Here is a 12,047-nt window from a genome sequence, read left to right on the forward strand (position 1 = left end):
TACGAGATAATATTGAGGTTCCCTTAAGGAGACAGTCATTTTCCTTTTATCTTTCATGTCCTATTCCTCCTAAAGTGAAGGAAATACTCTTTAAAATAATATCAGCAATATACCCTGTTAATGACTTTTTAAACAAAAGATTTAAATTTGAGGTGGAGATCTTTTGTTCTTTAGAGGCTGAAACCATTGACCACCTGTTTTTCAACTGCCCCTACAACCTTTTTTTTTTTTTTTTTTTTTGGTCTGATGTCCATGACTGGTTGTCCTTAAAAACTGAAAAATTACCTTTTTGTATACAATGATATTATTTATTTTATGGACAATTTGGATGCATGCATTTCAGATACCGTGAATCTTGTAATTATTTTAGGTAAATATCACATACATACCTGCAAGTGGAAAGGCAGTACTCTTTTACTGTATGTTCTTTTACCAACTACTTCAAGTTGCTGAAAGCCATGGTTAAAATTAACAGAAAGGCAAAAAACCTGCTCTCATCTATATCTCAATCCTTGCTTTTTTAATGTCTCTGATCTTGCTTTTTTGTGCTCCTCAATTATTTTTATTTATTTATTTTTAAATATCTTACTTTAATTATCTATTTACATATATTATCCTGATCTGTTTTTCAGTTTGTAACTTACATTGTCTGCTGCTATGTTCGAGTGTGCTATGGTATCATTTCCACCATTGTAGATTTTTTTTTTCATTTTCTTCTGGTTGTATACCCATTCCCTAACTTGTTTGTATATTTTGTACTTTTTCTATAAATTTAAAAAAGAAAAAAAAAAGGGATAAACAAACTGGAGCCCAACTCCTTTTCCCTGCTGCTTTCAAGCCAATACTATATAAAACTATATTTCAAGCAGCCTTTAGGTCAGAGATCACTAATAGGCGGACCACGGTCCGGATCTGGACCCAGCCGCCGTCCTCTCCGGACCGCCGACCTACAGCCAATTTTGTATTGAGACTTACTACCTTGTGACGGAGTGTTTCTGTTTTATCCCGTGCAGCTTTTCTAACTATACTGGTTTAGCGGCCCAGATCAATCACGTGTGCTCCAATCGTCTGATGTGACGCTGCTCAGCCAATGAAATCTATGCATTCCAATGCTTGCGAGTCGAGTCTGCGAGATTCACCAGAGACGTTTTGGAAACGCACACGAATTGAGGGAACGAAAGTGAAAAGAGATTTCACATGGCTTTTAATCAAGACTGTACAGATTCTTAAATGTATGTTCCTCCAACGGCAGTTCAAACCCAAAATATCTCATAGATTGCCAATGCTAGCTGGCAGGAGAAACTAGAGCTCACGTTTCTCACGGAACAAGAGAAAGTAGGAAAGTTGTAGCTCTGTAAGAGGGAATGAAAGAGAAGAGGAGGCATTACATCTGTTCATTTGTGATGTGTTGAGTGTTTATTATAAAAGTGGTTAAGACTGCACTTCATCACTTCAAGCTACACCTTTTATTTAATTTTTTCTAAAAATTAGGCACTTTATTTTAGTTAAATTTTGAATTTATTATTAGAGTAATTATTTATCATCCCTCCAGTTTGATGTGAAAACTGAGTAAATATTCTTGAAATATTATTTGATTTGACAGTCCATTGTTGATAAAAACATATGTTGATACAACTATAGTTATGGTACTGAATGATAACGCAAGTTAGTTGTTTTGATGTTCTGGACCTTTGCTTTGGGAAATTTTCTCTAACTGGACCTCTTTGAATTCTAATTGAATACCCCTGCTTTAGATGCTTTAGATGAAAAACAGAACAGGATGAATAATCACTGAAGGAATTTGCATATTATATTACTTTACCTTATCTAGCCAAGGTTTAACTGATTGTAACAACTCATACCACACAATTTGTTTGATTTTACCCCTTCTTGAGTTCTTAGTGCACAAATATTGTATTCATTTCATAGGTGTCATTTACACTGTGGATACTGGGGACATGTCTCCATCACTTTTTTTTTTTTTTTTTTTAAAGCATTTGTTAAATACGTTCTGAAAAATGACAAACCCAACTGAAAATACTTTGAGAAAGGTTTATTTGGACAATAAGAAAACATGCAATGCAATTTAAAGATAAAATAAACAAATGTGCATTGTTCAAAAAAGTTTAAGCTAAGACAATTCTACCATAAATTGGTGCAGAAAATGTTTCCAGAATGCAGGAAATTAAGTGTTTAGTGCTCAATTTCCTAGGGGACCCCCATTTAAATATATTTCAGCATCGAATAGGGTTAAAATATATTCTTGTCTTGTTCTCGTGAACCCAATATTGTGAATCGTGCATGTGAGCTAAGTGTATCGTCACACCCCTAATCTGAACCCTTATGTCCCCACCACTTTTCAACACAAAGTGACGTCCTTGATTCATTTTATCTTATCAAAGTACAAACACACCCCAAAAAGCTATAATGCGTTAAATATTAAATTCATGTAACTTTGTAAATAATATTCTCAGGCTTAAAATGAATACAAATTTTTACATTAAACGGACGTGAAGTTGGTATTAAATTTCATCCTAGGTGGTCTTAAAAAGGTCTTAAAAAGTCTTTAAATTTAACTTTGAGAATCCTGGGGGTACCCTGTTTTTAAAAGTGGCTTAATGACTGCAGTTTTCAGGGCCTGTGGGGATAAAACCTGAGAGGAGAGCTATGTTGAGAATTTGTAGAAGATCTGAGGCCATGCATTTAGAAACATTTTTGAAAAAACCTGTTGGCAGAATATCAAGGCAGCATAAGGAGGATGTTGTATTATGTCCTCCAGGTTTTTATGGTTAATAGAATCAAATTGTCTCATGCTATATGAATTGTTTTTAAGTGGACACAGGGACAAGACATATCCTGTTACTGGCATGGAGGCACTGATTGCGTGTCTGTTTGTTTGAATTTTGTCTGTGAAGAAGGAGGCTGGTGGATAGAAGATCAGAGGCTACAGACACAGGAGGGTTGGTTAGCCTGTCGACAGTAGTAAACAGGGCACGTGCATTATTAGTGTTTTTGGTGATGATGTCAGAGAAGAAGGACCGCCTTGCATTTCTCAGTTCTAAGTTATAAATGCAAAGTTTCTCTTTATATATGTCATAATGAACTTGGAGATTTGTTTTCCGCCACCTGCGTTCAGCTTTTCGACACTCTTTTTTTGAATTCTAACCAGTGTGGCATTTCTCCATGGAGATCTTCTCTTACCAGAGACCACCTTCACCTTGGCTGGTGCAATGGCATCAATAACATTTGTAATTTTAGAATGAAATTATCTACAAGCTCATTGACTGAGACCCGTGAGAGCGCGGGTGTCGAGGAGAAAGCCTTTCAGTGATATGCCGTTTTGTGATTACCTCTGTTTGTACATTTGTGTGCATGCAGATAGCACTCTCAAAGAAAACACAGGAATGATTAGAGAGAGCAACATCAGTCACCACAACCTTGGAAATGTTCAGACCCTTGGAGATGACTAAGTCCAAAGTGTGGCCCTTATTGTGTGTGGGCTCCGTCACATGTCAGTCCATAATTATCAAGAACACAACACAGTTCTTTAGTCCCTCTTTCCTGGGGGTTGTCAACATGTATGTTAAAATCACCAACAATAATCACACAGTCAAAGTCAATACAGATTATAGACAGCAGTTCACCAAAGTCATCAAAAAAGTTTGCACAGTATTTAGGGGGCCTATAGATATTTCGAAAAATAGCTTGAGAAGAGGAATTCAGCTGAAGAGCCACATGTTCAAAAGAAGCAACATTCCCATAAGACATCTTTTTGCATTGGAGGGAGTCATTAAACAAAATGGCAGCTCCACCTCCTCTCTTATGCACTCTAGCTTCACTCATAAACTGAAGTTGGGAGGGGTAGACTCGATAAGGACAGCTGCACGGTTATCTTGTTCCAACCAAGTTTCAGATAAAAACATGAAATTAAGATTGTGAGTGATTATAAAATCATTGATTAAAAATGTTTTTCCTACCAAAGACCTAATGTTTAACAAAGCTAATTTTAGTGCGTTAAAAACATTATCTGGCCCACTTTTTTTGACGAGGAATTAATACTAAATTTGCAGGATATGTTGAGTGTTTCCTGTTTCTTAAAACATTCACCATTATTTTTCTGTTACCAATCAAGACTGGGATGGAGAAGACTACCAGCACACTGGGCCCCGGCTTGTCCTGGGAAGAGACATGAGCGCTATTTTCCTTGTAGCCTGGACCCAGCACATATCAGACAGAGCTTATTGGGCTTTTTTGCCATTGCAGAGCGGGAGGACGGGTTGGGCGCTGTACTTGTGACATGTGTCAAACCTGGAGGACTTAGAACCAGTGGTGTAGGTGGATGGTGAGGGGGGTTTAGGGTAGAGAAAATGGGAGTGGAAGGTGTGTGGAGTAAATTTGTTTCCAGCTCTAACCAGGTCTTCCATGTGATCAGTGAAGTCCAACAGGGGGGAGAAAGGGTGTCTGGAAATAAGGGTGACCTAGATGGGAACTGGGGGGGGGGTCGAGATGGTGAATCCTCACTGTTGGTTTTCAGTGAGGGAGGTGAGGGCTCTTCCTCTTGGCTCAGATGTCTCCCGTGATCAGAGCTCTCTTCCAGTGGGGGTTGGGGTGGCTCTCCTTCAGGGTTTCTTGCATGTTATGTTATGTCTTCTTCTTGTTTTGATTCCTCTTGTCTCTTGTCCTTGGCAGAGGGAACAGATGAATGACACAGAAAGTAAAACAGGTTGGAGCTGAACAATTTTACTCCTGACTTGTTAAGGCAAAGTCCATCTGCCTTAAAAAGATGTCTGCGGTCCCACAGAAAGTAATAATTTTCAATGAAATGCACTGATGGACAGGACATGCCGTTGAGAGCCACATGTTCAAAGCCATCAATCTGCTGCAGCTCCTCTTCAGATTGGCGGTATAGGGCCACTGATAAACACCTCAGCATTCAAAGAGCTGACTGTGTTCAACAGATTATTAAAATCCTCTTTCAACACTTCAGACTGTTGCTTCACAACATCATTGGCCCAGTATGTTTTTCACAGTAGGATGTTCAGCCACGATATGCAGGATTCTGTCTGCCAAGTCAGACGCCGTATCCTTTGGAAAACAGTGTATTTTGGTGTTCTTACTGCACATGCTGCTTACATCTTTTACAGTGATTTTCTCTCAATCCTTACTCTTCTGTGTGAGGATGGGATGTTATCCAGGGTCCTGCAATAATAATAATAATAATCCTTATTTGTAGAGCACTTTTCAAAAACAAGTTACAAAGTGTTTTAACAAGTGTAAAGAATAATACAAAAAAAAAACAAGATAAGAGCATGAAAAATTCATATAAAATTAGTAAAATACAATAAAATAAAAGGGATAAAATAAAGTCAAATAAGATCGGGAAAGGCTCTCCTATAAAAGTATGTTTTAAGAAGGGACTTAAAAGAGTTCACTGACTCAGCCGACCTGATTTCCTCAGGCAGGCTGTTCCAGAGCCTCGGGGCCCTGACAGCAAACGCTCTGTCCCCTTTAGTTTTCAGTCGAGACTCTGGAACAGACAACAGACCTCTGCCCGAGGATCTCAAGGTACGTGCTGGTGCGTATGGGACTAAAAGGTCAGAAATATAACAAGGCGAGAGGCCATGAAGAGCTTTAAAAGTGATCAATAGAATTTTAAAGTCAATTCTAAAACATACTGGGAGCCAGTGTAATGAAGCTAAAATAGGAGTAATGTGGTCATATTTCTTTGTTCTTGTTAAAAGCCTGGCAGCTGAGTTCTGGACAGTCTGGAGTCGATCAATAGATTTTTGGGTTAAACAGGTGAAAAGGCTGTTGCAATAATCCAGGCGTGATGAGATGAAGGCGTGTAAAATGGTCTCGGTGTCCTTAAAAGTTAACATAGATCGAATTTTTGCTATACTTCTAAGTTGATAAAAACATGATTGAACAAACTTTGTGGTGTGCTGCTCGAAATTTAAATTACTATCAAACCAAACATCAAGGTTCTTTGCCACAGGCTTAATGTGATTTACTAGGGAACCAGCAGATAGCAGTATTTGATTTGCCATCTGCTGGGACCCGATGACCAGGATTTCTGTTTTGTCTGAGTTCAGCTGGAGGAAATTATTTGACATCCATTTTTTAACTTCACAAAGGCAGTTGTTAAGTGAACTCAGCATTCCAGGGTCTGTGGATCTGACGGGCAAGTATATTTGTGTGTCATCAGCATAAATATGAAAAGAAATGCCATGTTTATGGATAATATGTCCAAGGGAAAGCGGATACAAGGAAAACAAAATGGAACCTAAGACCGACCCCTTAGGCACACCATATTTAACTGGACAGAATGAGGAGACATAGTTGTTTACAGACACACAAAACTTCCTATTTGACAGGTAGGATGAAAACCATTCTAGGGCAGTACCAGAGATCCCCACCCAGTGCCTCAGTCTGTCTAACATGATGTTGTGATCAATGGTGTCAAAAGCAGCGCTAAGGTCCAGGAGTACAAGGACTGAGCACATACCTTCATCAGCAGACATTAAAAGGTCATTGGTGACTTTAAGCAAGGCAGTCTCAGTGCTGTGGTACTTCCTAAAACCAGACTGAAACTTTTCAAATAATTTATTTTCCAGTACAGTGAGCAGCTGTTTGGACACAATTCTTTCTAGAATCTTTGCAATAAAAGGCAGTTTTGAAAATGGGAGGGAGGGATCTAAACCAGGTTTCTTTAAAAGTGGGTTCACGCAAGCCGTTTTAAAATAATCAGGGACACAACCAGTAGATAGGGAGCTGTTGAAAACAGAGATCAAATGGGGCCCAACAGAATCTATTACTTTCAGTAAAAATTTTGTAGGGATTACATCAAGTGGGCTGGAGGACACTCTCATTTGTGATACTGTTTTTAAAAGCTCAGACAAGTCGATGGGATAAAACTGGTTAAAACTCTCTTGTTGCTGGTGAGGAACCTCTGAGTAAGAGGCAGTGGGGGTAATAGAGGCTCTGATTGACACCACCTTATTGGTAAAATAAGATAAAAACAATTCACAGTCATCATTACTTCCAGCTGAGGCACAAGGAGGGGTTGGGTTTACCAGCTGATCCACAGTCTTAAACAGAAACCTGGGATTGTGTTTATGTGTAGTAATGAGTTCAGAAAAATAGTGTGTTCTCGCATCCTTAACCATGTTATTGTAGTTAATTAATAAATCCTTCAGACTGAGGTAATGGACTTGGAGACTGGATTTTTTCCATCTGCGCTCTGCTTTCCTGCATTCCCATTTGAGGCTGCGAATGCTGTCAATAGTGGTGAAAATCTGTTATGCTGTTGCACACTCGGTTGCTGGGGAGGTTTATTGCTAACGTTCCCTTTCGCAGCTGTCCACGGCTGTGTCCTTCTACGAACAGGGGTTGAAGAGGCGCTCTGCCTGGATGATAATGCAGGCCAGCCAGTCGCATCACAAATCTCAGGGCGCTGGGTTCTGCCTGTTACTTGTCCTCTCATTTCCCAAGGAAATAATTTACTCTTAGGCTTTGCACCAAGAGCTTTCCAGGGAGGACTCCCACTTTCAGATTTATTACCCAGTACACAGGCCTCCTGCTTCTTGGTCGTCTTGTTGTTGCTAATTAGCTGTGTGTTAGCATACTCTTGTCTGCTGTTTTGGGTCCACGGTAAAGTAGTGTCATTCCCACATGATCCATTCATTTCCACATTCACTTCTAACCTGTGGATCTTGGTTTCCAGCACTGCAGTTTTCTGTAGAAGTTTGTAGAAGTCGTCCGTGGAGAACGGGAGCATGTTGTTGCTAATTAGCATTAGCTATAGCTCCAGTGCAGTACAGGCTATTGCTATTGATTTTTTGATCTTTGAAAAAAAATACCAATAGAGTAGTACTAAAAATTATAATAATACCATATATCATCTCTCATGTCATTGCTTTCATAATAATGATAATCAGGGCTCTCCTATAGGCAAATAATTATATATATTTTTTGTCATGCAGTTATCTTACACATAATCCGCCACGATAAGCCTGTTAGTGCTCCTCCACTGATAAACACGGCATTAGCTTTGTGGCTAATTTAGCAACAGGCAGCGTTATCTGCTTTTGGCGATGTTAGAAAATATGTAGAAGTAATAAACTAGAGAAATGAGAGGACCGGCCGCTAGAACTGGCAAATAAATCTACAATCACATCTGTGAGCAAGGTAGCCTCCAACACTAAGTTACTTACTGTGAAAACACGCTGCTGAGCCTGGAGAGGGCAGTGAAAAACGGGAGGGTTATCAAGTCTGGTCTCCGAAGAGGAAAAGTGATGAGGGCTCTTTTTATTAATATTATAAGTCATGTAATTGATGTGACAAAAGCGGGAACACTTGAGTGTGAGAGCTCCCGGGAGCTCCTCACCGTAGCTCCAACAGAGCTGCTCTGTGCAGTGTTGTTAACATGGTAGGCAAACTATGAAACACTCATGACCTGAGAGAAGTATCCGACTCTCTTTCTCTTTTTAATAGTCATATTGGCTGTTATAAACGCCAATGCAGATATATCTGCAAGTAGCTTATATCGGCCGATTAATGTCTGCAAAACAATAATCGGTCGGGCTCTAGTCTTTAGTGCATTTAATAGATATAAAATAATTTTGCTTCAAATTTAAATCTGGCGTGTTCTTTAATTTTGCGTTCGACAGAATACCTTATTATCTCAATTCAAAGTACTAAAACAATGTATATGTTACATAAAAAGGCAAGTTATTATTTTGGCCAGTAAAAAGTATGTTTTGCCAGTAAATGTTTTTCTACCAGTCCCATGGCAGGTGAGCCAAAAAGTTAATTTCACTTGCCTCTTCCTCCCAGTGTTCCAAATAAGTACTTTATTTATCATTAGCTCAGGATAAATGTTAAGTGTACATAGATTCCAGGGATAAAGCTTTATGATGTCTTCATTCTAATTTGTAACTTGTCTCCAGACCACACGGAGCGAGTTTGACTCCAGTGAGTATGAGGTACGCCGGCGCTACCAGGACTTCTTGTGGCTCCGAAGCAGATTAGAAGAAACCCACCCTACACTCATCATCCACGTATGTATCAGCACACAAGATCAACGCATTTTTCTCACCAGGATTCCTTTGGTTTTTCGTATATTTTCACACAGTATGAAAATCAACTTGTACAGAGGTAAAACTAAGGGCCTTTTCACGCCTGAAACCAAGATTTGCATTTGTTACATTGTATACATTAGATCCAGTTAGTTTTAGTTTCACATTGCATTTATGTGTGCGCACTAAAGAAATATACATGACACACCTACATCCTGTCACCATCACTTACATGAGCTACTTCTCCTTATACTTGTGATTGATTGGTTTGTAGATGGGCGGGTGCCAGGGACCAAGCAGTAAAGGCAAGGACACAAGGTTCAGGTTTAGAAAAGTTTAGGCTTTATTTAGACTAACTAAATCAATTAAAGTTTCAAAAGTACACAGCTAAAAAAAATAAAGGGAACACTAAAATAACCCATCCTAGATCTGAATGAATGAAATAATCTCATTAAATACTCCTTTCTTTACATAGTTGAATGTGCTGACAACAAAATCACACAAAAATGATCAATGGAAATCAAATTTATCAACCCATGGAGGTCTGGATTTGGAGTCACGCTCAAAATCAAAGTGGAAAACCACACTACAGGCCGATCCAACTTTGATGTAATGTCCTTAAAACAAGTCAAAATGAAGCTCAGTAGTGTGTGTGGCCTCCACGTGCCTGTATGACCTCCCTACAACGCCTGGGCATGCTCCTGATGAGGTGGCAGATGGTCTCCTGAGGGATCTTCTCCCAGACCTGGACTAAAGCATCCACCAACTCCTGGACAGTCTGCAGAGCAATGTGGCATTGGTGGATGGAGCGAGACATGATGTCGCAGATGTGCTCAATTGGATTCAGGTCTGGAGAACGGGCGGGCCGGTCCATAGCATCAATGCCTTCCTCTTGCAGAAACTGCTGACACACTCCAGCCACATGAGGTCTGGCATTGTGTTGCATTAGGAGGAGCCCAGGGCCAACCGCACCAGCATATGGTCTCACAAGGGGTCTGAGGATCTCCTCTTGGTACCTAATGGCAGTCAGGCTACCTCTGGCGTGCACATGGAGGGCTGTGTGGCCCCCCAAAGAAATGCCACCCCACACCATTACTGACCCACCACCAAACCGGTCATGCTGGAGGATGTTGCAGGCAGCTGAACGTTCTCCACGGCGTCTCCAGACTCTGTCACGTCTGTCACATGTGCTCAGTGTGAACATGCTTTCATCTGTGAAGAGCACAGAGTGGCAGTGGTGAATTTGCCAATCTTGGTGTTCTCTGGCAAATGCCAAACGTCCTGCACGGTGTTGGGCTGTAAGCACAACCCCCACCTGTGGACGTCGGGCCCTCATACCACCCTCATGGAGTCTGTTTCTGACCGTTTGAGCAGACACATGCACATTTGTGGCCTGCTGGAGGTCATTTTGCAGGGCTCTGGCAGTGCTCCTCCTGCTCCTCCTTGCACAAAGGCGGAGGTAGCGGTCCTGCTGCTGGGTTGTTGCCCTCCTACGGCCTCTTCCATGTCTCCTGATGTATTGGCCTGTCTCCTGGTAGCGCCTCCATGCTCTGGACACTACGCTGACAGGAGTGTGATTGACTTGGAGTTACATTGTGATGTTTAAGTGTTCCCTTTATTTTTTTGAGCAGTGTACTTAAACCATATTAGGAAAAACAAAACCATTACCACCACTGTAGGTATTGGCTGTTGATAGGACCGTCACAGAGGGCATCTGACATTGTCCGGTTGTCCATCTGGCAGGTAGCCTTCTATCATAGTTTGAAATGACCAGATTAATTTTAATTTCAACTTCACGCACAGGACTCAACAATAGTTCCAATTTGCCACGTTCTTGTCGTGCAGAAGTTGTATTGTTACAAACGGGAAAGGAGGAGCAAACAATCCTGCGAGCCATGGCAGCTTTGTTTCAGGCAAGACTAATAATTAAAATAGCCTGCCAGAACTTTAAACTGCAGTTAGTCCAAAAGTCCAAACCATCTGCAAAAACCTTTTCACATTAGAAACATGTTGGGACATGCGATAGCAATATGAATTCCCCCCATCCCTGCGCCATCAGGAAGGTAGTCTGGTGTTCTGTGGTTTAAGGCGCCAGATTAGTTGTGCAGTGTGGAATAAAGCCTGACTCATGTTCCACAGGTGTTATTTTTTTCATCATGATCAGATATTGAAGCCGTACAACTTGACAAAAGACAGGAACTAGTTAAAGCTGAAGAAGAGGTGCTCCGATCAGGATATTTTGGGCTGATCACAGATTGCTGAAAGCAGTATCGGCCGATACCGATCACTGGGTCTATTTGGAGCCTTTTATTTATCATGTAGCATTATACTGTATATTTATTTTAATTGGTCCTAAAAACAATGTATTAATGTAAGTGTTAAAGTTAACAGATGATAAAGTATCATGAAATGACAACTGTTTATTTTATTGCCAGGAAACACGGGCAACAAATTCCACTCAATCTGTCTTACAGCCATAGCAGCCTTTGCCTGGTTACTGTGAACATCTTATAGCTTAACAAATATAGCTTTACTGTGGAATAAACTACATAAACAGAACAAACAGCATCTTTATAATTTTACTACAACCATAAAAACTGCAACAAAAAAGGCTGTAGCCAAAATATTTAGGAGATAAAGGAGCACAGGCATCATGAGTCGATGATAAACTCTGAAGTAGCTGCTTTTTGTTCTGGAAAGCTCAGGCAGGTTCTGTGGGTTTTAGGGGGGAGAGAGGAGCAGAGAGAGGAGCAGAGAGAGGGAGAGTGGGCTACAGAGAGGAGTCAAAACTGCCATCAGTGAGATTTGAAAATAAGGAAAATTTTAATAAATAAAAATAGGCTACAATGTAAATTCCATATTATACAGTCAATTGTTAATATTACATAGGCTACTATATTCATTATAATTTCATATGGTTTGCTATTAGTAGGCTTTAGGCCTTATATCATTTCAGTGGATTGTTTTCTT

The 12,047-nt window shown here is 40.3% G+C and overlaps 1 protein-coding gene across 1 annotated transcript in view; it reads left to right on the forward strand.

Annotated features, from left to right (window-relative positions):
* snx7 (sorting nexin 7) overlaps positions 1-12,047 on the forward strand; it is a 79,231-nt gene that overhangs the window by 15,810 nt on the left and 51,374 nt on the right. Inside the window, exon 3 of the mRNA XM_038691948.1 lies at positions 8,949-9,059. Within this exon, the coding sequence (XP_038547876.1) occupies positions 8,949-9,059 (111 nt within the window). The remainder of the gene's footprint in view (positions 1-8,948; positions 9,060-12,047) is intronic.

The sequence above is a fragment of the Micropterus salmoides genome, unplaced genomic scaffold (genome assembly GCF_014851395.1).
Source record: "Micropterus salmoides isolate LMB-PRFRI ecotype aquatic unplaced genomic scaffold, ASM1485139v1 Ms_hic_scaffold_1, whole genome shotgun sequence".
NCBI classification, from domain to species: Eukaryota; Metazoa; Chordata; class Actinopteri; order Centrarchiformes; family Centrarchidae; genus Micropterus; species Micropterus salmoides.